Raw genomic sequence first — 25,719 nt, forward strand, 5'->3', positions numbered from 1 at the left:
CTGTAGGAGTCTATGATTCTATGTTGTCCAGGAGATCTTTGCATGGTCGAAAGGGCTGGGTTTGCTGTTGTCGTTACTGGTACCTAGGTCGATCCTGGTTGGTTCCTCTAGTTTCATTCCTTTTTATTTAGTTTGTAGCAATTCAATACAACTGAGAGGTTTGGTAGCCATTTCAGAGAGCATTTAAGATTCAACCACATTTCTGTGGATCTGGGGTCACCTGTAGGTCAGACCAGATAAGGACGGCAAATTTGCTTCCTTAAAGGACATTAGTGAGAAAGTTGGGCTTTTACGACAATTGGCACAGCCATCATTAGACTTTTGATTCCAGATGACAAGACCACTGCACCACTTTTTTTTAAAAATAACTTTTATTCACAATTTTCATAAAATATCAACAAAAAGTACATTTTTTTTTTACAAAGAACAGAAAAAAGAAAAAACAGTACCCCCCCTCTGCGCATACACAAAGGAAGAGGTAAATTAACACCCGCCATTCGCACAAGACCCCCCCCCCCCCCCCCCCCCCCCCCCGTGTATACATCGAGAAAGAACTAAATCAACGCCCGCCATTAGCATAGAACAACTATGCCCGTCCCTTCGGTCCAAAACAACGAAACAAACCCCCCCCCCCCCCCCTCTCCCTCCCCTTCCCCCGGACTGCTGTTGCTGCTGGCCTTTTCCTATCGTTCTGCCATGAAATCCAGAAATGGCTGCCACCTCCTGAAAAACCCCTGCACTGATCCCCTTAGGGCAAATTTCACCTTCTCCAATTTAAGAAACCCTGCCATTTCGTTGACCCAGGCCTCCACGCTTGGGGGCCTCGCATCCCTCCACTGACGAAGAATCCTCCGCCGGGCTACTAGGGACGCAAAGGCCAGAACACCGGCCTCTTTCGCCTCCTGCACTCCCGGCTCCACTGCAACACCAAAAATTGCGATCCCCCAGCCCGGATTGACGCTGGATCCTACCACCTTCGACACCGTCCTTGCTACGCCCTTCCAAAATTCCCCCAGTGCTGGACATGCCCAGGACATATGGGCATGGTTTGCTGGGCTCCATGAGCACCTGATACACCTGTCCTCACTCCCGAAGAACCGACTCACCCTTGTCCCAGTCATGTGAGCCCTATGCAGCACCTTATGAGGCCAAGAAGAGGAGGAGTTCACCCTCCCCAGGGCGTCTGCCGACGTCCCCTCCTCTATCTCCTCACCCAGCTCCTCCTCCCATTTACCCTTCAGCTCCTCGACCGAGGCCTCATCCATCTCCTGCATCACCTGGTACGCTGCCGATATCCTCCCCTCACCAACCCACACCCCCGAGAGCACCCTGTCCTGGATCCCATGCGGCGGCAGCAGAGGAAACTCCGCCACCTGCCGCCTGACAAACGCTCTTACCTGCATGTACCTAAAGGCACTCTCCGGGGGGAGCCCGAACTTCCCCTCCAGCGTACCTAGGCTCGCAAACTTCCCGTCTACAAACAGGTCCCTAAACCTCCTGATACCTACCCTCTGCCAACTCAGGAACATGCCATCAATTCTCTCCGGGACAAACCGATGGTTGCGCCGTATCGGGGCCCCCACCTCTCCCCGTGCCGTCTCCATTGCCTCCAAATTTTGAGGGTAGCCGCCACCACCGGGCTCGTGGTATACCTCATTGGAGGGAGCGGCAGCGACGCTGTTACCAGCGCCTCTAGGCTTGTGCCCACACAGGACGCCCTCTCCATCCTCTTCCATGCTGCCCCCTCCCCCTCCATCACCCATTTACGCACCATCGCTGCATCGGCAGCCCAGTAGTCCCCACAGAGGTTGGGCAGCTCCAGCCCCCCACTATCCCTGCCCCGCTCCAAGAACACCCTTCTCACCCTCGGGGTCCCGTGTGCCCACACAAACCCCGTAATGCTCTTCTTAACCCGCCTGAAAAAGGCCTTCGGGCTAAGGATGGGGAGGCACTGGAACAGGAACAGAAACCTCAGGAGCACCGTCATTTTGACTGACTGTACCCTACCCGCCAGAGACAGCGGCAGCATGTCCCACCTCTTAAACTCCTCCTCCATTTGCTCCACCAACCTTGTGAGGTTAAGCTTATGCAAGGCCCCCCCAACTCCTGGCCACCTGAACCCCCAAGTACCTGAAGCTCCTCTCCGCCCTTTTCAGTGGAAGCCTGCCAACCCGCCCTCCTGGTCCCCTGGGTGTACCACAAACAGCTCGCTCTTCCCCAAGTTGAGCTTGTATCCTGAGAAATCCCCAAATTTCCGGAGAATCCCCATCACCTCCAGCATTCCCCCCACCGGGTCCGCCACATAAAACAATAGGTCATCCGCATAGAGCGACACTCGGTGCTCCTCTCCACCCCGGACCAGCCCCCTCCAACTCCCCGACTCCCTCAGTGCCATAGCCAGGGGTTCAATTACCAACGCAACGAGCAGGGGGGACAAGGGACACCCCTGCCTCGTCCCTTGGAATAGCTGAAAATACTCCGACCTCCTCCTATTCGTGGCCACGCTCGCCATCGGGGCCTCGTACAACAGCCTCACCCAACTAACAAACCCCTCCCCAAACCCGAACCTTTCCAACACCTCCCACAAGTACCCCCACTCAACCCTATCAAAGGCCTTGTCCACGTCCAGCGCCACCACAATCTCCGCCTCCCCTTCTACCGTCGGCATCATTATAACATTCAAGAGCCTCCTTATGTTGGTGTTCAGCTGCCTCCCCTTCACAAACCCCGTTTGATCCTCGTGGATAACCTGCGGCACATAGTCCTCTATCCTCACGGCCAAGATCTTTACCAACAGCTTGGCGTCCACATTCAAAAGTGAGATCGGCCTGTATGACCCACACTACAGGGGATCCTTGTCCCGCTTAAGAATCAGGGAGATCAGCGCCCGTGACATTGTCGGGGGCAAAGCCCCCCCTTCCCTTGCCTCGTTAAAGGTCCTAACCAACAGGGGACCCAACAGGTCTACATACTTCTTGTAAAATTCAGCCGGGAACCCATCCGGCCACGGCGCCTTCTCCGACTGCATGCTCCCTATCCCTTTGACCAGCTCCTCCAGCTCAACCGGCGCCTCCAGTCCCTCCACCTGTCCCTCCTCCACCCTCGGGAATCTCAGCCTATCCAAAAAGCCCCCCATCCCCCCCTCCTCTGCCGGGCGTTCGGACCGATACAGTTTCTCATAAAAGTCCCTGAAGACCTCATTAATGTCTACCCCCCTTCGCACCACATTTCCTCCCCGATCCTTAACTCCACCAATCTCCCTAGCCGCATCCCGCTTACGGAGCTGGTGTGCCAGCATCCTGCTCGCCTTCTCCCCATATTCATACACCGCACTCTGTGCCTTCCTCCACTGAGCTTCCGTCTTTCTGGCGGTCAACAAGTCGAACTCAGCCTGGAGGCTGCACCGCTCCCTCAGCAATCCCTCCTCCGGGGTCTCCGCCTATTTCCTGTCCACCCTCACCATCTCCCCTACCAATCTCTCCCTCTCTCTCTGCTCCCTTCTCCCCCTGTGGGCTCGAATGGAGATCAACTCCCCCCTAACCACCGCCTTCAGCGCCTCCCAGATCGTCCCCACTCGGACCTCCCCATTGTCATTTGCCTCCAGGTACCTCTCAATACATCTTCGAACCATTCCCCCCACCTCCTCATCCGCCAGCAGCCCCACCTCCAAGCGCCAAAGCGGGCGCTGGTCTCTCTCCTCCCCCAGCTTAAGGTCCACCCAGTGCGGGGCATGGTCGGAAATGGGTATCGCCGAATACTCCGCATCCTCCACCCTCGCAATCAGCGCCCTACTCGTAACGAAGAAGTCGATCCGGGAATAGGCCTTCTGCACATGGGAGAAGTATGAAAATTCCCTGGCCCTCGGCCTCGCAAACCTCCATGGATCCACCCCTCCCATCTGATCCTTAAACCCCCTCAACACCTTAGCCGCCGCAGGCCTCCTACCCGTCCTGGAACTGGATCGATCCAGTGGCGGATCCAGCACCGTTTTGAAATCCCCCCCCCCCCATTATCAGCCACCCCGCCTCCAAATCTGGAATCCGGCCCAACATACGCCGCATGAAACCCGCATCGTCCCAATTCGGGGCATATACATTGACCAGCACCACCCGCTCCCCTTGCAGCTTGCCACTCACCATCACATACCTCCCGCCACTGTCTGCCACCACATTCGACGCCTCAAACGACACCCTCTTCCCCACCAGGATCGCCACCCCCCGATTTTTTGCATCGAGCCCCGAATGAAACACTTGGCTCACCCATCCCTTCCTCAATCTAACCTGATCCGCCATCTTCAGGTGCGTCTCCTGAAGCATGGCCACATCCGCCTTCAGCCCTTTCAGGTGCGCAAACACTCGGGCCCGTTTGACCGGCCCATTCAGTCCCCTCACATCCCAGGTGATCAGCCGGATCAGGGGACCGCCTGCCCCCCTCCCCCGTCGACTAGCCATCACCCTTCCGCAATCCACCACGTGCCCGCGCCCCCCGCTCAGCCCGTTCCCAACAGCGACAGACCCCCATCCCGACCCCCGCTGCATGCTCCAGCTCTGCCTTGGCCATTCCAGCAGCAACCCGGTACCCCCCCCCCCCAAGCTAGGGCCCCCCCAAGCTGCGTGACCCCTTCCATTGTACTTCCGTAAGTCAGCCGACTCCTGCTGACCCTGGCTGCTCCCGCCACCCCAATGACCCCCCCAGTGCAACACAACCACCTCCCCAGTGCCGGCCCCGCCCACCGCTCCTCTAGCGCGGGAGAAAAGCCCGCGCTTCCATCCCAAGCCCCGCCCCCGACCCAAAACACGGGAAAAGACGGGCACATGACCCAACAGGATCGCGAACCCCACCCAAACTCTCAACCAGTGAACAAAATACAGACCCCAAACATAACAAAGCACCCAAATAAACAGATAACAGTCCCAAACAAGCAGAAGAAAAAACCAGAACAGCAAAAACAAATCATCCAATAGAACCGATAAAGCGAAAGGATACCCAGGAGGACAAAGCCTCTGGGCAGTATACAGCATTCCCCAGCCCTCAGTCCTCAGTTCAAGTCCAACTTCTCTGCCTGAACAAAAGTCCAGGCCTCCTCCGAGGAGTCAAAATATAGCTGGTGATCTTTATACGTGACCCACAGGCGTGCCGGCTGTAACAAGCCAAACTTGACCCCCTTCTTGTAGAGCACTGCCTTCACCCGGTTAAAGCCAGCCCTTCTCTTCGCCACCTCCGCACTCCAGTCCTGGTATATCCTGACCTCCGCATTCTCCCACTTGCTACTCCTCTCCTTCTTCGCCCAACGCAGCACACACTCGCGGTCGACAAAGCGGTGAAAACGGACCAGCACCGCCCGAGGCGGCTCGTTTGGCCTGGATTTGCTCAGCAGCACCCGATGGGCACCCTCCAGCTCCAAAGGCCCCTGGAGTGACCTCGCACCCATTAGCGTGTTCAGCATCATGGCCACATAGGCCCCCAAATCCGAACCTTCCAGCCCCTCTGGGAGGCCCAGGATCCGCAGGTTCTTCCGACGGGCCTGGTTCTCCATCTCCTCAATCCTCGCTGACCACTTCTTATGGAGCACCTCGTGCGACTCCACCTTCACTGCCAGGCCCAGGAGTTCGTCTTCGCCCTCTGTGGTGAATGTAATATGATAATTCACTCTATGTCTTTGTAAGCGCAGTAGTGTTATCCGACCACTAGGGGGAGTAGCTCTGGGAATGCTCAGGAGCTTGTACAGGGCTCCACCCTTGGCTCCGCCCATGACTCCTCCCCCTAGTGCTGCTGTATAAATACCCTTGTCCAGAGTCAGCCTGCAGTTCACTTAGAGTTCATCAACGGGTAACAGGCTGGCTCTGTAGTAAGTGGATTAAAGCCTATATTCATATCGGAAACACGTGTCTGGTGAATTGATGGTTCCATCACCCTCCGAGGCCTTTTGCTGAAGCTCTCGGATCTCCGCACCCTGAGCCGTCTGGGTCGCCATGAGCTTGTCCAGAGAGGCCTTAAACGGCTCCAGAATCTCTGCCTTCAGCTCCTTAAAGGAGCGCTGAAGCAGCTCCTGCTGCTCTCGCGCCCACTGCTGCCACGCTGCTGCTGCTTCCCCGCCCGCCGCCACCTTGCTTCTTCTGCCTCGCACCTTTCTCTACTCCAAAGCCGATTTTTTGACCGCTCCACTCCTAGTCCAGGCCATCCACCGGCGGAGAATCTTAGAGAGAGTGTTCCCACACGGGGAAAAGTCCAACCAGCACCGCTACGGGCCCTTAAAAGAGCTCAAAAGACCGAAAAAAGCGGGAGCTACCGAACGTGCGGCTTAGCTCCGCATCACCGCAACCGGAAGTTCCGACCACTGCACCACTGCCTCCTCCTTACTGCGTTTTTTGTTTCAACCATTTTGAATAAGGGCATAATGTTTGCTGAGTTTTATTTTTAAAATGGACACATCAGCCACTGGCTAAATTGCACCAGGGTGTGGATCTAAGAGACAACCAGGCAAAGTGCTTCAAAAAATGTCCAGAAACTAATTACCATCTCTGGTGGAACAACGCAACATAATGGCCATCTCATCAAGAGACTCCCCGAATAATGTCCAGACAGATTTTTGTGGAATTGCCTTCCAACTTGGAATGCACAAAGAATGGTTTAAAGGTCAGCTAAAAAGTTGCCTCAGGTTGTCTGTCAGAGTGTGTATTCTGTGAGGACAAATGCTGGACATTTGACACAGAAGTAAAAGCCAGCAAGCACACTCAATGCACACCTGCAAATAGCCATTTTTGCAGCTATCTCTCAATCTCTTGCTGTCTGACTGTGGAAGTCAAAGTCAGCAAGAACCGGAGCTGAATAGAGAACTGGGAAGCTTCTCCTACACTCCTTACTGAACTAGGATTGGTGGTGAATGATAAGTCTGGCCATGAGGCTGCACATTTGTGGTTAAATACAATTCTACTGTCGCTAATGGCTCACAGTGTCTAAAGAATGCCCAGTTTTGACCTGTTGATCTGTTCTGAACCTGTAGCATTAAAAATGGTAGTAGGTGCACAATGGAGGTTGCCCTCAAGGGTGAAAATGGAAATTTGTCTCACAGGGACAGAAAATTCTGGACAATCTCAGCAGGTTTGACAGCATTTGTGGTGAGACAAGGGAGCTATCGTTTTGAGTCAGGATGTCAAGTTCAGATGTTAGCTCCCTTCTCTCTCCACAGATGCTGTCAGACTTGCCGAGATTGTCCTGTATTTTATTTATTTGTTTCAGATTCCAGCATTCGCAGTAATCTGCTTTTGTCTCACAAGGATTGTGCAGTGCTCACTCTTATCAATATTGTCCTGAACAGATGATGGACAGGTTTTTTTTGTGTACGCAGTAATCATCAAGCCATGTAAAAACTTCCGCAGTTGCTAAATGAGCCCTCCGCTGAATTTTGTTGGGGATCAGTCTTCAATGATGTGAGTCATTGATTGTGGTGCACCACAGCTACGGTCCAGTTTCCCTGCAAGGCCCCAATTGTGCCGAATTGTCAAACAAAGATCTTGACCAATACGCAAACAGATGAGGAGTATCTAATGTTGGACGGCAGGTTGAAGCTGGATGGACTGGCTGTGGGATCTGTGATGAAGATGCGATGTGATCACGAATCAGTACTCACATTGCACCACCTATCTGTACCCAGTAAAACCTGGAGAAGCAAATGACTCTACTCGCAAACCAAATTCAGCAAGCTCAAAGAACAAACAGCGCAGAAACAGGCCCTTTGGCCCTCCAGGCCTGTACCGGTCATGATACTAACCTTGGCCAAAACTCTCAGCACTTCCTTATGGCCTATCCCTCTTTCCCCATCCTATCCATGTATTTGTCAAGGTGCTTTTTGAACATCGTTAATGTATCGGTATTCACAAAGGAGAGGGACACGTTGATTGGTGGTGTCCCAGAGGGATGTGCAAACAATTTAGAACAGGTCGTTATTACGAGGGAGGAAGTGTTAGGTGTGTTAAAAATCATTGAGGTAGACAAATCCCCAGGGCCAAATGGCATCTATCCCAGATTTCTGAGGGAGACAAGAGATGAAATATCTGGGCCTCTTACACAAATCGCTGTGTCCTCATTGGCCACAGAGGATTGGAGGAGAGCCAATGTTGTACCGTTATTTAAGAAGGGTTGCAAGGCTAATCCGGGTAATTACAAGCCAGTGAGCCTGACGTCCGTGATAGTGAAATTGTTGGAAAAGATTCTGAGATAGAGGAAGCGATTCTCCGAGCCCCATGCCACGCCGTCCTGACGCCGGCGCATGATTCTCTGAGCTACGGAGAATCGGCGCCATTGGTGGGGCCACCAATTCTCCAGCCCGGATGGGCCGAGCTGCCGCGCAGAAACGGCAGAGTCCCGCCGGCGCCGTTCACCCCTGGTCACTGCCGGCGGGAACTCTGCGCGAAGGGTCGAGGAGGCAACCTGTGGGCCGGGGAAAAGCGCTCCTTCACCAGGGGGGGGGCCTCCGATGGGGTCTGGCCCGCGATCGGGGCTCACTGATCGGCGGGCTGGCCTCTCTCTCTCTCCTCTCTCTCTCTCTCTTCCCCCCCCCCCCCCCCCCCCCCACTTTCTTCCGCTTTCAGCCCCAGAACCCCCGCGCCATGTTGCGTTGGGGCCGGAGCGTTGAAGACCTCCCCCACGCATGCGCAGGTTGGCGCGGTGCCCATTTGGCGCCAGGAAGGGAGGCTGGAGCGGCGTGAACAACTCCAGCGTCGTGCTGGACCCCTGTGGGGGACAGAATCGGTTGTCCACGTGCCCGTTTCGTGCTATCGCGAACAGTTGGTCTGCATTTTGGAGAATTGCCCCCAGGATCAATGCACATTTGGAAGTGAATGGTCTTATTAGCAACAGACAGCATGGTTTTGTACAAGGGAGGTCATGTCTCACTAATTTGATTGAATCTTTTGAGGAGGTGACAAAAATGACAACGAGGGAAGGGCTGTGGATGTTGTTCATATGTAAAGCATTGTAGTAAATGCTTTAATAAAGCATTTGATAAGGTCCCTCATGGCAGGCTGGTGCAAAAGATTGGATCACATGGGGTGAGGTGTGCACTAGCTGGGTGGATCCAGAACTGGCTTGGCCATAGAAGACAGACAGTAGCAGTGGAAGGGTGTTTTTCTGAATGGAGGTCTGTAACTAGTGGTGTTCCGCAGGGATCAGGACAGGGACCTCTGCTCTTTGTAAGACTTATCTGGATAGGCACATGAATAGACGGGGTATAGAAGAATACAGGCGGTTGGTCGAGATAGGACACATGATCGACGCAGGCTTAGAGGGCCAAAGGGCCTGTTCCTGTGCTGTATTGTTCTTTCTTTGTATCTGCTTCCACAACCTCCCCTGGCACGTTCCAGGCACTCACCACACTTGTGTAAAAAACCTGCCTCACACATCACCTCTAAACTTTGTCCCACGGACCTTACACCTATGCACTGTGGTGACTTACTCCTCCATCCTGGGATGAGTGCCTGCCCATCCACTCTATCCATGCCCCTCATAATCCTGTAGACCTCTATCAGGTCACCTCTCAACCGCCTTCAACTAATGAAAACAGTCCGAGTCTATTCAGCCTCTCCATATAGCTAACACCCTCCAGACCAGGCAATATCCTGGTTAACCTCCTCTGCACCCTCCCTAAAACTTCCACATCCTTCTGGTAGTGTGGTGACCAGAATTGTGCGTAATATTCCAAGTGCGGCCTTACCAAGGTTCTATACATCTCAAGCTTCAAGAATCTTGGTATCATATCTTATGTCAATTATAATATAAATTCCGGTAGATCGGTAAGAACAAATCAAGTCGTTTTTTTTCTCATTTTGTTTCTTTCACCACCTGCTGCAAGTCCAGTCTGGTAGGCTTTCCCTTCAGCACTTGGTCAGCTTGGTCAATAGTGGTGCAGCTTGGTGATAGATACTGAACCCAGAAGAGTACCTTTGTTACTGTCGGTGCATCTTTTAAGTGGACATAAACTAGGATGAGTGCTGATCCATCAGCTGAAGAGGTGGTCAGAGCAGAAGGTTTCCTTTCCCGTGTTCAACCTGATGTAATTAAATGTTTGGAGACCAGAATGAATGTTGATGGCTTCCAGGACCAATCTCTCTCCTGACTACAAACAACTGTTCAGTCACCTATTCGGGTCTGTTCTGCTGTGGGACAGGGCATATCCAGGGATGTTGATGGTGAAGGCTGGGACAAATACAGTGTAAATACTGGACCAAAGCAAGTATACAATTAAAATGCCAATAAAATATTTAGCAACCATGAAGATGTTATTTCTAGAATTTCCCAACCTCAAGTAATAACGTAGATATATGTAGAGGTACCTTGTGGTGGTGAGTAATCATCAGAGTCTGTGTCACTCTCGCTACTGTCCTCCACAAGAAAACTGGGATAATTCCAAGACATTCCCAGGATACCATCAGATTCATGAAGTAACACATGAGCCAGCATACGTCCATGGCAGTCCATCACTATCACTTGTCCATCAGCTGTACCAAACAGCACCTAAAAAATAGGGACAAAAATCTGACAACAAAATACTAAAGAACCAGAGTTTTTTTGTTGAACATCATGTTATTTGAGTAAAATGATCTTTTTTGAACCATTTAAGACAAAATAATGAATCAACAATGGAACTGAAGTTCCAACATGAACCTGCTAATTCATTAATCATTGCTCATGGATTGGGTTTAACATTCATTTTGTACAACAATCAAATTGTTGCTCTCTTTATCATCTGCCAGTGATTTATTTTGCCTTTACTAGGTTTTTCAATTTGACATTATGCCAGTCCAGAAACAATGTAGTTGTTCCCTAAAGTGTCAATGAGTTCAAAATTCTTTCTGGCACTATGCTTGCAAGGAATGGCCTCAAAATAATCCACCATAGAATTTTACTATTCCAACTGTTGGGTTTGAAGGTGTGGGGCAAATGAAATGCAGCTTGTGACCTGCCCTTTACCTACCTGTCCACCCCCAACCTGTCTCCGATTTCACAGGGGTTGGTTTGAGCCCACCATTCCTTTTGCCTATTGAGATCCTTAAGTGGCCAATTAAAGTGCCTCAACCCGCAGCTACCACTCTTTTACCTGTGGCAACAGGAGGCCTACCCTAATCAGGCAGCCCGGCTGTTCAGCTGCGCATGTTGGTCTTTGTTGCTCTCATTTGGGTGTTCCCTGTGCCCATCAGAGAGGCTCCCCTCCCCCAAGGTCAGGCTCCCCCTTTAACCCAGCCTCTCAAACCCAGACCTCCAAACCCCCTCACTCTCCTTACTAGGCCTGCCTGCCAGACCCCACCAATCCAGCTACCATGAGATCCTCTTCCAGACAGACAGTGGTCACTGCTTGAATCTGGTGCTGCTGAACTATAGAACAGCTAGCCATCTGATTGGCTAGCAGCTCCCTTTCAAAGAGGGCAGAAGTTTTACCCTTAACCAATTAACATCCTGCCGAATATTAAATGGCTGGGGGACAGCCAATCCTAGCCGACTCTTCAGGTGGCAGGGCAAGAGACCCACCAACTACAAAGTCCTGCTCATCAAATAACCTGTATCTTTGCCTGAAGTCATTAACTACAAATTGATTTTTAAAATATAGAAAGAGGAAATCCTTCTGTTGGAATGATGTTAAACATTTTTTTTAAACGAAGAATCGCCAACTTTGGCACAAATGAAATCCACTTGATCTTTGATCATTTCTTCTTACATTTTCACAGTAATTTCTTTGCAGTGTTAATGTAAGCCTACTTGTGACACGAATAAATATTATTAGATTAAAAATTAAACTAACTGCCTTTGCTGACAAACTAGTAACCCATTAGTTTATTACATCTTTACTAATCTTAATCTTTTACCGTCTGACAATGAGAATCAGTAACTAAATTAGCTCATTTACACAGCCATGCGCATGCACCATTCTACACAAAATTAATTTTAAAATGACTGACAGAGACAGCAGAAAAACCACAAAGGAGTTGGTAACCATTTCAAAAGGTATCCTGATCAAGGCTTGCTTTACCTAGGTTGGAACCTTAGTGTTCGCTATTGTGTACATATTATTTTTACATTTACAGTCAATATATCTCAATTATAAAGTCTAATTTTAGTCCAGCTATATAGTCCAAAGATGTGCAGGTTAGGTGGATTGGCCATGATCAATTATTATCTGGTTACGGGGATAGAGCACGGGAGTGGGTCTAGATCGAGTGCTCTTTCGGAGGGTTGGTGCAAACTTGATGGGCCGAATGGCCTCCTTCTGCACTGTGGGATATATTCTCATTACTGGAGCCACAATTATGGTGGTGCAACGAAGGACATTTCAGGCTTCAGGATAAACAAATTGTAAATGAGAGCCAAATTATTTTTGCATCATCAAACATTACATAGAATTTACAGTGCAGAAGGCAGCCATTCGGCCCATCGAGTCTGCACCAGCTCCCGGAAAGAGCACCCTACCCAAGGTTAACACCTCCACCCTATCCCCAAAACCCAATAACCCCACCCAACACTAAGGGCAATTTTGGACACTAAGGGCAATTTAGCATGGCCAATCCACCTAACCTGCACATCTTTGGACTGTGGGAGGAAACCGGAGCACCCGGAGCAAACCCACGCACACACAGAGAGGATGTGCAGACTCCGCACAGTGACCCAAGCCGGGAATCGAACCTGGGACCCTGGAGCTGTGAAGCGATTCCGCTATCCACAATGCTACCGTGCTGCCCTCTAATAGAAATGCAATACAATAGATAATGCAACTGATGGGCTAAAGGGTCTTTTCTGCACTTACAACTCTCTGGCTCTATCATACAAATTCAAGTTTAGTTGCATTCTGCCGCTTGCATCACTCAATCACAGAAACAATGGAGCCTTAAAACTAGAATTTACGGGGCTCGATTCTCCATCAGCGGGATCCTCCGTTTCACCGACAGCGTACTCATGCCCGTGGATTTCCCAATGGCGTGGGGTGCCCGTAATGGGAAACCCCATTGGCCAGCTGCCGGGACGGAGGATCCAGTTGCTAGCAGGGGCACGCCACACCCAGAATCCCGCCCTTGATCTTTAATTTTAGAAGTGACTTTTCAATACTTAAAATTTCAAAATGTATTAAAAACATGTGTAAATGCTTGCCAGGTCTTCATATCGCAGGAGGGTTCACGCATTCCTATTACATTTGAAGTTGCCAATATTTGTAGGGGTTACTATTATAGGGCCTTCCAAGTTTAGCGCACTGGCATACATGTTTGGATAATATTTCGCGTATCTTTTTTACGAAAATATTTTGTTAAGGCATTTATAATTGAAAATATTTTAACCATCAGGTATCAACAGAACAAAACAATATAACCAACATCCCCCCGCACCCCCCGTAACAACCTCCAACCAACATAGCTGACACAAACAGGACCTCCTTCCGCGGCCCCGTTTCCATTGGTTTTCCTGACCTAATTTGACTCCCCATTCCCCCCCCCCCCCCTTAATGATGAACGGCTGCCACTTCCGGGCAAACTCCTGCAGCGATCCCCTCAAGGTGAATTTGATTTTCTAGAGTCTGAGAAACCCCGCCATGTCACTAACCGTTCCGAGTCCCTCCTTCCGACCACTCTGGTGCCCTATCCCCATAACCCCACTTAACCTGCACATCCCTGGACACCAAGGTGACCAGTCCACCTAAGCTGCACATCTTTGGACCGTGGGAAGAAACGCATGCAAACATGGGGAGAAAGTGCAAACTCCACACAATAAGTCGCCCAAGGTCGGAAATGAAACCCAGTCCCTGGCGCTGTGAGGCAGCAGAGCTAACCACTATACCAGCGAGTTGAGGGCTCAAATCAAAACATGGGGGCATGATGTCATTGCTGTCACTGAGGCATGGTTCAGGTAAGGGGCAGGATTGGCAGCTCAATATTCCAAGATATAGGATCTTCAGGCGAGATACAGGAAGTAAAAGAGGGGCTGTCGCAATTTTGATCAGGGAATCAATTACAGCAGTAAGGAAGGATGGCATCCCAGAAGGCTCTTAAAATGAAGTCTTGTGGGTAGAACGTAAAAACCAAAGAGGAGCAATCAAATTGCTGGGAGTGTTTACTAGGCTCCCTAAGAGACCGAGAGAAATAGAAGAGGAGATACGCAGGCAAATTTCAGAGAAGTGTAAAAGTAATAGGGTAGTGAGAGTGAGAGATTTCAACTTCCCCAACACCAACTGGGTTTAGAGAGAGCAGAATTCTTAAAATGCGTGCAGGAGAATGTTTTAAAATATATAGTTTTATTCTCCTTTTTCACATTTTCTCCCGAATTTACACCCATCATCAATAAACAATAATCAGCAACAAATATGTCAATCCCCATAACAATAACAACGATCCCATCCTCCCACCAACCCCCAAACATCAGCCCGCATGTTTACATAAACAACAAAAAGGAATCAGGAATCACCCATAGTCACTGTGATAATACTAAATTTTGCAGTCCGGAGGTAATCAGCAGTCGAACACCAGACAACTTCAAAGAACCGTTTATTTACCGCGGGGCTGTAGCACAAGTGTAACTGAGTTACAGCAAGTGAAAAAGCAAATTTCTCTTAGTCACAGTTGACTATATATTCTTACAAAACCCATCAAGCCTTTCAATCATTAGTCATACAATTAGCTCATTATGCCCCTCCTTTATGTAATTATTTTCTTCCCATCATTAGTAATACAGTTAGTTTCATAGCATAGTAATTAGAACATAGAACATAGAACGGTACAGCACAGAACAGGCCCTTCGGCCCTCGATGTTGTGCCGAGCCATGATCACCCTACTCAAACCCACGTATCCACCCTATACCCATAACCCAACAACCCCCCACTTAACCTTACTTTTTTAGGACACTATGGGCAATTTTAGCATGGCCAATCCACCTAACCCGCACATCTTTGGACTGTGGGAGGAAACCGGAGAAAACCCACGCACACACGGGGAGGACGTGCAGACTCCGCACAGACAGTGACCCAGCCAAGAATCGAACCTGGGACCCTGGAGCTGTGAAGCATTTATGCTAACCACCATGCTACCGTGCTGCCCAGTAATTCTTTATCAAAAGTCCTGAGGAGTGACTCTACCCCCGGCTGTGTTTCGTTCCCACCACAGATTCTCACAGAAATCAAGGTCATGATAACGCCTTCTCACAGGAACAATTCATTTCACAAAGCTGGTATACAAACTTGACATTTCATTTCCCATCAAGCTCTGATTTTTAACTTGACCAAACTCTCATTCCATTTCCCATTAAGCTCTGATTCTAACTTGAGCCAAACTCTCAACCCTTAATGCACATAGAGCCCCTCCCCCCCAACCCTCCCACCCATCCCCACCCCCAACTGATGTTCGATGTTATCCAGTTCTTGAAAGTGCATAATGAATAATGCCCATGACTTGTAGAACCCCTTCATCCTTCCCCTCAGTTCAAACTTAACCTTCTCAAGGGTCAAGTATTCCAACAGGTCCCCCCACCATGCCAGGGCACAAGGTGGAGAGGCTGCTCTCCATCCCAGCAGGATCCGCCTTCGGGCGATCAACGAGGCGAAGGCTACGATATCTGCCTCCACACCCGCTTCCAACCCTGGCTGGTCCGCACACATCTTCTACTCCTTCAAAGAATTGGTTCATCCTCGCCCTCGTGAGGTGCGCTCTGTATACCTCCTTCAGCTGTATCAGCCCCATCCTCGCACATGAGGTGGAGGCATTTACTCTCCGGAGCACCTCACACCAGATCCCCCTCCTCTATAACCTCTCCCAATTCTTCCTCCCACTTTGCTTTGATCCCTTCCAGTGGTGCCTTATCCTCTTCCAAAATAGCTCCGTACACCGCTGACACTACACCCTTCTCCAGTCCCCTTGTCGTCAGCACCTCCTCCAGCAATGTGGAGGCCGGTTCCTCCGGGAAGCTCTGTATCCCCTTCCTGGCAAAATCTCGAACCTGCATGTATCTAAACATTTCTCCCTGCTCCAGCCCATACTCGTTTCCAGCTCCCTCAATCCTGCAAACAGAGCCCTAAGAAACAAATCTTTTAGCATCTTAATCCCCTTCTCTTCCCATTTCCGAAAACTTCCATCCCACCTCCCTGGCTCAAATCTGTGGTTCCCCCGAATCCGCATTTCCCTTGACCCGTCCCTCAACCCGAAGTGTTGGCGAAACTGCCTCCAGATTTTTAATGAAGCTATTACTACCGGACTGCCTGAGTATTTCCCCAGAGCTATCGGGAGAGGCGCTGTTGCTAGCGCTTTCAGTCCCGACCCCCTGTACAAACTCTCCTCCATTCTGACCCACTGTGAATCAACCCCTCTGAGCCAGCCCTGCACCTTCTCCACATTCGTCTAGTAGTAGGTACATCAGGTTCGGGAGACCCAAACCCCCTGCCAGCCTTCCCCTCTGTAGCAGCACCTTTGTCACTCTGGCCACCTCCCTCCCCATATGAACGAGGTAATCCTTCCCTCAATCTCCCCGAAAAAAGCCTTTGCAGGAAAATCGGTAGACACTGAAAAATAAACAGAAATCGCGGCAACACATTCATTTTAACCGCCTGTACCCGACACGCCAGTGACAGAGGGAGACCATCCCACCTTGCCAGATCAGCTTTCACCCTCCCCACCAAACTAGTTGTACCTGCGAAGCCTCCCCCACTCCCGGTAAACCTGCACCCCCAGATACCTGAAGTGAGTCCCTGCCCTACGGAATGGCAGCCCCCCCACCTCTGCCCCCACCCCCAGCCGAGACACCACAAAATATTCACTCTTGTCCAGGTTCAGCTTGTACCCCGAGAAAGACCCAAACACTCGGTACCGACACAGAGCAGCAAGTTGTCGGCATATAAGGACACCCTATGTTCTATCCCCCCCTGCACTATTCCTTTCCATGCTCCCGAACTTCTTAATGCGATGGCCAACGGCTCAATCGCAAGTGCAAACAGCAGGGGGCACATAGGACACCCTGCCTTGTCCCACGGTGGAGAGAAAAGTATCTCGAGCTGATGTTGTTTGTGTGGACTCCTTGTATAATAGCTTTACCCAGTTCACAAACTTGGTCCAATCCCAAACCGCTCCAGAACTGCCATCAAGTACCCCCAATCTACCCGGTCAAACGCCTTCTTGGCGTCCAATGCCACAACCACCTCTGTTTCCTTCCCTTCCTCCGGTGCCATAACGACGTTCAAAACCCTCCTTATGTTCGAAAAAAGCTGCCTCCCGCTCACGAACCCTGTCTGATCCTCACCTATCATCTTCGGGAGGCACTCCTCCAGCCTACCCGCCAGTACCTTCACCAATACTTTTGCATCCGGTTTCAGAAGTGATATGGGCCAGTACCCTTGCCAATACTTTTGTGTCCACATTCAGAAGTAATATGGGCCGATACGACCACACTCCGTCGGATCCTTATCTTTTATTAGCAACAGTGAATTTGATGCCTGCCCCAAGGTTTGTGGCAACACCCCCTTCCCTATCGCCTCTTCAAACATCCCCACCATCAAGGGTGCCAGCTTATCCTTGAATTTTTTATAATATTCCACCGGAAACCCTGCCACCTTCCCCGACTGCATCCTCCCAATCGCATTTATCTCCTGCTCCACTATTACTTCTACTAATGTAACCCTGTCCCCCTCCTCACGCCACGGGTACTCCAACCCATCTAGAAATTCCAGCATCTCACGGTCTCCCCTGGGTGACTCTGACATGTACAACCTCTCATAAAACCCCTCTAAAAACTTGTTAATCAGCTCCGGGGCCACCACCAACTTCCCTACCCTATCCCTCACCTGAAAAATTTCCCTTGCCGCTGCTTCCCTCCGGAGTTGACCGTCTAACATATCTCCAGGTTCACAAACTGCACCCCTTGCTCGTCTCAGTTGGCGCACTGCCTTCCTGGTGGACAGTCGGTTGAAGCTCGCCTGTAGTTCCTTCCTCTTTTCCAGCTTCGCTGAATCCCATCTTCTGCATAACTCCTATCTACCTCCAACATCTCATCTATTACCCTCTGCCGCTCCAACCTCTCCTCTCTGTCCACCCTGGCGTTGAACAAAATTACCTCACCCTTCACCACCGCCTTTAGAGCCTCCCAGACAACTGCCTTCGACACCTCACCCATACAGTTGAAACCTACATATTCCTTAATTACCTTTCTAATTTTCTCACAGAACAATTGATTCCCCAAAAGCCCCACATCCAGTTTCCACCCCGGCCTCTGCGCAACCCCCTTCTCCAGAACCATATCCACCCAATGCGGAGCGTGATCTGACACTGCAATTGCCGAGTATTCCGACCCCTTGACCCCAGCCAGCAAAGCCTTTCCCACTACAAAAAAGTCGATCCGAGAGTATACCTTATGGACTGCTGAGAAAAACGAATACTCCCATTCCCTTGGGTGGAGGAAGCTCCAAGGGTCCACCCGTCCCATTTCCACCATTAGCCCAGCCAGCGCCTTCGCCCCCCCCTGGTGGGACCAGCGAGCTCGGCCGTGACCGTTTATAGATTTATACAGAAATACAGCACAGAACAGGCCCTTCAGCCCACGATGTTGTGCCGAACTTTTGTCCTAGGTTAATCATAGATTATCATAGAATTTTGGACACTAAGGGCAATTTATCATGGCGAATCCACCCAACCTGCACATCTTTGGACTGTGGGAGGAAACCCGGATCACCCGGAGGAAACCCACGCACACACGGGGAGGATGTGCAGACTCCACACAGACAGTGACCCAAGTCGAAATCGAACTTGGGACCCTGGAGCTGTGAAGCAATTGTGCTATCCACAATGCTACCGTGCTGCCCTTAAGAAGAAATTAATCTACATTCCATTATTCTACCATAATCCATGTACCTATCCAATAGCCGATTGAAGGTCCCTAACGTTTCCGACTCAACTACTTCCACAGGCAGTGCATTCCATGCCCCCACTACTCTCTGGGTAAAGAACCTACCTCTGACATCCCCCCTATATCTTCCACCATTTACCTTAAATTTATGTCCCCTTGTAATGGTTTGTTCCACCCGGGGAAAAAGTCTCTGACTGTCTACTCTATCTATTCCCCTGATCATCTTATAAACCTCTATCAAGTTGCCCCTCATCCTTCTCCATTCTAATGAGAAAAGGCCTAGCACCCTCAACCTTTCCTCGTAAGACCTACTCTCCATTCCAGGCAACATCCTGGTAAATCTCCTTTGCACCTTTTCCAAAGCATCCACATCCTTCCTAAAATGAGGTGACCAGAACTGCACACAGTCCTCCAAATGTGGCCTTACCAAGGTTTTGTACAGCTGCATCATCACCTCACGGCTCTTAAATTCAATTCCTCTGCTAATGAACGCTAGCACACCATAGGCCTTCTTCACAGCTCTATCCACTTGAGTGGCAACTTTCAAAGATCTATGAACATAGACCCCAAGATCTCTCTGCTCCTCTACATTGCCAAGAACTCTACCGTTAACCCTGTATTCCGCATTCATATTTGTCCTTCCAAAATGGACAACCTCACACTTGTCAGGGTTAAACTCCATCTGCCACTTCTGTCCAACCTTGGCTCCTGCACCAAGTTTCAGTCTCCCCCCCCTACAATCAGTTTGTGTGTGTCCAAGTCGGGGATGGCCCCGAACATCATCTTTGCGAATCCCACATCGCCCCAATTGGGAGCATATACACTTAACAGCGCCACTAACCTCCTCCAGCGCCCCTGTCACAATCACCTATCTACCCCCCTGATCTGCCACCACCTTCTCCATCTGGAAATGTACCCTTTTGCCGACCATTACTGCTACCCCTCGAGCCCTTCCGTCAAATCCAGAGTGAAACACCTGACTAACCCAGCCCTTTTTAAGTCTCACCTGGTCCTTCACGCTCAAGTGAGTCTCCTACAGCATTACCACATTGGCTTTCAAACTTTTAAGACACACACACACACACACACACACACACACACACACACACACACACACACACACACACACACACACACACACACACACACACACACACACACACACACACCCACCCCTGCCCCATAAGCCTGACCCGCCCCTATCCATTATTAACATCGAACCCCTTCCCCCTCCCAAGAACGCCCCCCCCCCCCCACCCTACATTTCCTCTTGAAAAAAACATCTCCCAGCATCAATCCCTTCTCCTCCCCTCGTAGGCCCATTGAAACCTGGTAAACAGGCTCCAATGACCACAGTCCTCCTCTCACCTCACCTCCGTTCACTAGCCGACTTTAGTTAGCTAGCGCGGGTGGCTCCCCCTGCCAAGGTATATTGTCCCCTCCCACCCAATCCCAGAGCAAGAAAAAACAAAAACAACAATCCAACCCATACAATTCACTAAAATACAATATAACCGTCGCAACACAGAACGCCAATCAACCCAACCATTAACATGAACTCTATAACAATGTAAAGAGAAGTAAATTACAATACACATCAGTAAACAGAAAGCTGCAGCATTTATACATTTTCCAGCTCCCCAATGACAGACCAGAGTCTCTCTTCCAGCTCTGCTCCTCACGTCTGTCCCAAGCCTTCTGCCCTCACGAACGCTTCAGTCACCTCCGCTGTCTCGAATAAAAATCTTTGGCCTCATACTCTCAGCTTCGCCGGGTGTACCATACCAAATCGCACTCCCTTTCTGAACAGTGCCACCTTCACTCACCCAAATGCCGCTCGTCTTTTTGCCAACTCCACCGTCAAATCCTGGTAGATCCGAACTACCGCACCATCCCACTGCACCTCGCGCTCCTGCTTCGCCTAGCTTAATACCTTCTCCTTCATGCAGTACTTATGGAAGCAGATAATTACTGCTCTTGGTGGCTCGTGCACTTTGGGCTTCAGCCTTAATGACCGATGAGCTCAGTCTAGCTCATACTGGGAGGGGTTCTCACCCTCCCCCATTAGCTCCGCCAACTTCTTAGCAAAGTATTCTGTTGTACTTGGGCCCTCTGTCCCTTCGGGCAAGCCCACAATTCTCAAATTGTGCTGTCTCGAGCGGTTCCCCAAGTCCTCAAGTTTTGCTCGGAGTGCTCTGTTGACCTCCACCACCCTCCGCAGCTCGTCCCTCATCGAGGTGAGCTGGTCGCTGTGCTGTGTCACGGCCTCCTCCATTTCCTTTATCTTCTCGCCCTGCTCTCTCACTTCGGCCGATGTTTTGCCACAGCTACCCTCACCGGGGCGATTGCCTCCTCCACCATTGGTTTCAATGCGGCCGCCATCTCCTTCCTCAATGCCTCCAAGTGACTCGCAAACTGTTTTTCCAGCTCCACCGCCATCACCTCGGTCATCTTGTCCCACCGTAAGTAGTGCGGCCCCCGCCATCCCGTCAGCACTTTTGCTCGTCTTCGCAATCCGAGTCGAGCCCGCATTTCATTCCTTCGACGCTGCTTTTCACATCCTTTAACGGCGTATTGTTTTTCCTTTCTTTTTTTTTCCTTTCCCCTTTTCCCCCTTCACCCTCCTGTCCTTCTTCAATCCGTTTTTTTCTTTGAAAAACAAAGTCAATTTTTCAAGGGGGGGGGGGGGGGGTGGAGAAAAAAAAAAACTTTCACCAAACTTATTTAAAACTTCTTCTTTCTCTTCTTTTTTGCATCCCTCCAAACATTCCCTGGGACTGGACTTCAACCTTCTTAGCACACTCTAGGTGGGAGCCATCCGACGTGGGACATCTCTTCTACATCCCGCCCTGGCTTCAGGCCTGCCGCCTCGGCCCCCGCTTGGCTCCACCCCCGCTGCTCTGCCCTTCGAGCGCATGCTGGGCCTGACGCCTCGGCACCCGCGGGGTTCTTCGCTGGTTTTCGAACCGGCCCCGGTAGCTGCCCGTGACGGTCCCAAAGGCCGTCAATAGTTGGGGGGAGGCGACTGAAAAGTCAGGGGAAACCCTGAAAGCGCCGCAAATTGTGGCCACCGGCGGGAGCTCTTCCCGATGTGGCCGTCCCGCTCTCAAGCGCCACCGGAAGAGGAGAATGTTTTAAGCCAGTACGTAAAAGGTCCTACAAGTCCCTGGCTTGACTAAATTTTAGGTAGCGAAGCCGGGCAAGTGGAGGAGCATTTTGCAGACAGAAATTCTAACTCTGTTCAACTCAATATTGCTTTGGAAAAGGATAAGAATGGGCCTGAAAGTTTTTTATACAGGGTGGTGGGTGCCTGGAACACGCTGCCGTGGGAGGTGGTGGAAGCAGGTATGATAGCAATGTTTAAGAGGCATCTTGACAAATACATGCATAGGATGGGAATAGAGGGGTACGGACCCAGGAAATGCAGAAGGTTTTAGTTTAGACAAGCACAGGCTTGGAGGGCCGAAGAGCCTGTTTCTGAGCTGCAGTGTTTTTTGTTCTTTGAAATCAAAGTTCTAAACTGGGGGAAGGACGATTTTAATAAGGTCAGATATGATTTGGCCAGAGTGAACTGGGAACAGATACGTCTAGATAAATCTGTGACATAACAGTGGGGCGCAGTCAAGAAAGAATTAGGGAGAGTACAGAGCCAATGGGCGGGATTCTCTGATTCCCCCGCCGGAGAATCGCCGGGGGGGTGGCGTGAATCCCGCCCCGTCGCCCCAACGCTGGTTGCCGAATGCTCCAGCGCCGGGGTTTTGTCGGGGGCAGGAATCGCACCGCGCCCGTGGGCGGCCACTGACAGCCCCCCCGGGGGGGGGGGGGGGGGTGCCCCCACTGTGGCCTGGCTCGCGATTGGGGTCCTCCGGTCCGCGGGCGGGCCTGTGCCATAGGGGCACTCTTTTCCTCCACGCCGGCTGCTGTCAACCTCTGCCATGGCCAGCACACACTGGCGCTCCCACACATGCGCCAACTGGCAGAGGACCTTCCGCGCCAAGCCCTTCCACGCCAGTTGGTGCGGCGCCAACCCCACCGGTGCCGGCCTAGCCCCTGAAGGTGCAGAGGATACCGCACCTTCCGGGCGACCCGACGCCGGAGTGGTTCTCGCCATTCCTCGGTGCCGGTACGGCCCGCCCCACCGGGTAGGGGAGAATCCCGCCCAACATGTTCCAATCAAGATAAAGGGTAGGACCAACAAATCCAGTGAACCCAGTATATCGAGGGATATACAGCAGAGAATCAAAATAAAAATGGAGGCTTATGGCAGATATCGAGGGCTCAAAACAGCAGAAGCCCTAGAAATATATAGAATGGGGCCTCACGGTAGCATGGTGGTTAGCATCAATGCTTCACAGCTCCAGGGTCCCAGGTTCGATTCCCGGCTGGGTCACTGTCTGTGTGGAGTCTGCACGTCCTCCCCGTGTGTGCGTGGGTTTCCTCCGGGTGCTCCGGTTTCCTCCCACAGTCCAAAGATGTGCGGGTTAGGTGGATTGGCCATGCTAAATTGCCCGTAGTGTAAGGTTAATGGGGGGGATTGTTGGGTTACGGGGTTACGTGGGTTTAAGTGGGGTGATCATGGCTCGGCACAACATTGAGGGCCGAAGGGCCTGTTCTGTGCTGTACTGTTCTATGTTCTATAATGTGCAAGAAGGATCTTAAAAAGGAAATTAGGGGAGCAAAAAGAGGACATTAAAGGATACTAGCAGGTAAAATAAAGGAAATCATAAGTTGTTTTACAAGTACATTAAGGGTAAAGTGATAATTTAGAAAGAGTAGAACCCATTAAGGACCACAGCAATAATTTGTGTGTGGAGCAGGAGGGCGTAGATAGGGTTCTAAATGAATACTTTTGTCAGTGTTCACTCGTGAGAGGGAAGATATGGGTATAGAAATCAGGGAGAAGGATTGTGTTAAAATTAAAGAAATTGATATAGCCACAGATGAGTGTAGGCACCTGGGTTGGCCATTTCCTCACACAAAATGGAAGAACGCAAAGGTTACAGTGAAAAATGGACAGTTGCAAAGAGACAAGCAGTTTGCAGAATCCCCTGTGTATTCTGGCTGCTAAAGAAACCAGACAGCATTGTAACTAACAAGCTGCGCATATTAAGTGAGCGATTCCCGGTGATTCCCAGGCACAATGGACACAACAATTAGAAGAGATTGAAACATTCTATAGCTGTTCAGACATCCCGGCGCAAGTGGAGTCCGAAACAAAAGGACACAAGCAAGGTGGAAAGAACCGCCCAGTGATCGAGGAACAGCCCCGTTATTGGGGAAATTCAAATCAATCGATTGGGAAGAGACCCAATCGATTGCAAGTTTATAGAGGGTCTGCCCAGATGGGCGCGAAACCCAAAACAGTATAAGACAGAGACCCCGACCCCAGTTCTCTCTCTTAGCCAGCCCTCCCAGCAGAACACCTTTGCAGCAGCTCTCCAGGAACTTGAACGTGAGAAGGAGAGGCCTGGCCAATTGCTACACCGACAAGTAAGTGTCATACAACGCACGCTACGAGAGTAGACACTCCTGACCCCTTTAGTCCACACCAACTGGAAGCCTGCGGATCCAGGACAAAGCAAGAGGCCATTGTTCCCTGATCCGGCAGTTCCCTTATTTTAGATAAGTATTGGCCTAAGTAGTGGTAGGAACAGTTTAGTCTTAGTTTATATGCATGAGTAGCAAATAACTGTGTAATAATAAACGTGTCTTGTTTGAACTTACTAACTGGTGTATTGAGTCATTGATCTGAACTTGAACTTGAATCTTGTGGCAGTATCATCAGGATACCTGCCGACTCTAGAGCTAAGGAATAAAACAGAGCCAATCGAGTGTAAAGCACACTCACCCAGAACGAGCAACATTTAGTGGCGAACTCTGACGGGACTCGACTAGAAGTGTCCCCCCCAACTCCGAGAGAACCCAGCAATTTGAATCAGAAATCCAATTGGGAAAAGGAAAAACCACAAGTGTTCAAGTAGTTCACATCAATCCTCATAATTCGGAAGTGTGTTTTTTGCATGCGTAACTAACAGGGTTATAAGGTAAAACCGAGAGATTTCTGTTGCGACAAACTGTCGGGAGTTTATACTTCTGAAAATAGCGAAAGCCGTACCCGCAATTTATAACACCGCCTTAGCATAAGAGAGAGCATTGAGAAAGAGATGGCCATGCAGGCCTGACTGACTTGATGGAATTTTTCAAAGAGATTACCAGGTGTGTAGATTCTTCCCGCTTCTTCCCGGCTGTTACCAGACTCTTGAATGGCCCTCTTTTGGACTGAACTAATCTTTTGGACTGAACTAAAGAGGTTTAGGGAGGTCAAATAGTTATAGGGAGTACACAATAAATGGGAATATACTAAGAGGGTAGATGAAGTAAGAGTTCTTAGTGCACAAGTACACCGGTCCCTAAAGGCAGCAGTTCAAGTAGATAATGTTGTAAAGAAAGCATATGGATTGCTCTCCTTCATTGACAGAGGTATAGAATATAAAAGCAAGTATATAATGTTGGAATTGTAGAAAACACTGGTGAGGCCACAACTGGAGTATTGTGTGCAGTTCTGGTCACCACATTACAAGAAGGACGTAATTGCTCTGGAGAGAGTGCAGAGGTTTACAAGAACGTTGCTAGGGTTAGAAATATGAAGCTAGGAGGAGAGATTGAATAGGTTGCGGTTATTTTCCTTGGAACAGAGAAGGTTGAGGAGTGACTTAATTGAGGTGTACAAAATTATGAGGGGAAGTGGTGGAGTGGACAGGATAAAATTGTTTCCCTTGGTGGAGAATTCTGGAACCAGGGGACATAGATTCAAGGTAAGTGGCAGAAGGTTTAGAAAAGCCACGAGGAAGAACATTTTTACA

The 25,719-nt window shown here is 50.3% G+C and overlaps 1 protein-coding gene across 2 annotated transcripts in view; it reads right to left on the reverse strand.

Moving 5' to 3' along the window:
* The window catches only part of tulp4a (TUB like protein 4a), a 569,265-nt gene that overhangs the window by 410,754 nt on the left and 132,792 nt on the right, over positions 1-25,719 (reverse strand). For both annotated transcript variants that reach the window (XM_038802363.1, XM_038802372.1), the window contains exon 4: positions 10,332-10,512. In XM_038802363.1, the coding sequence (XP_038658291.1) occupies positions 10,332-10,512 (181 nt within the window). The remainder of the gene's footprint in view (positions 1-10,331; positions 10,513-25,719) is intronic.

The sequence above is a fragment of the Scyliorhinus canicula genome, chromosome 1, assembly GCF_902713615.1.
Source record: "Scyliorhinus canicula chromosome 1, sScyCan1.1, whole genome shotgun sequence".
Taxonomy (NCBI): domain Eukaryota; kingdom Metazoa; phylum Chordata; class Chondrichthyes; order Carcharhiniformes; family Scyliorhinidae; genus Scyliorhinus; species Scyliorhinus canicula.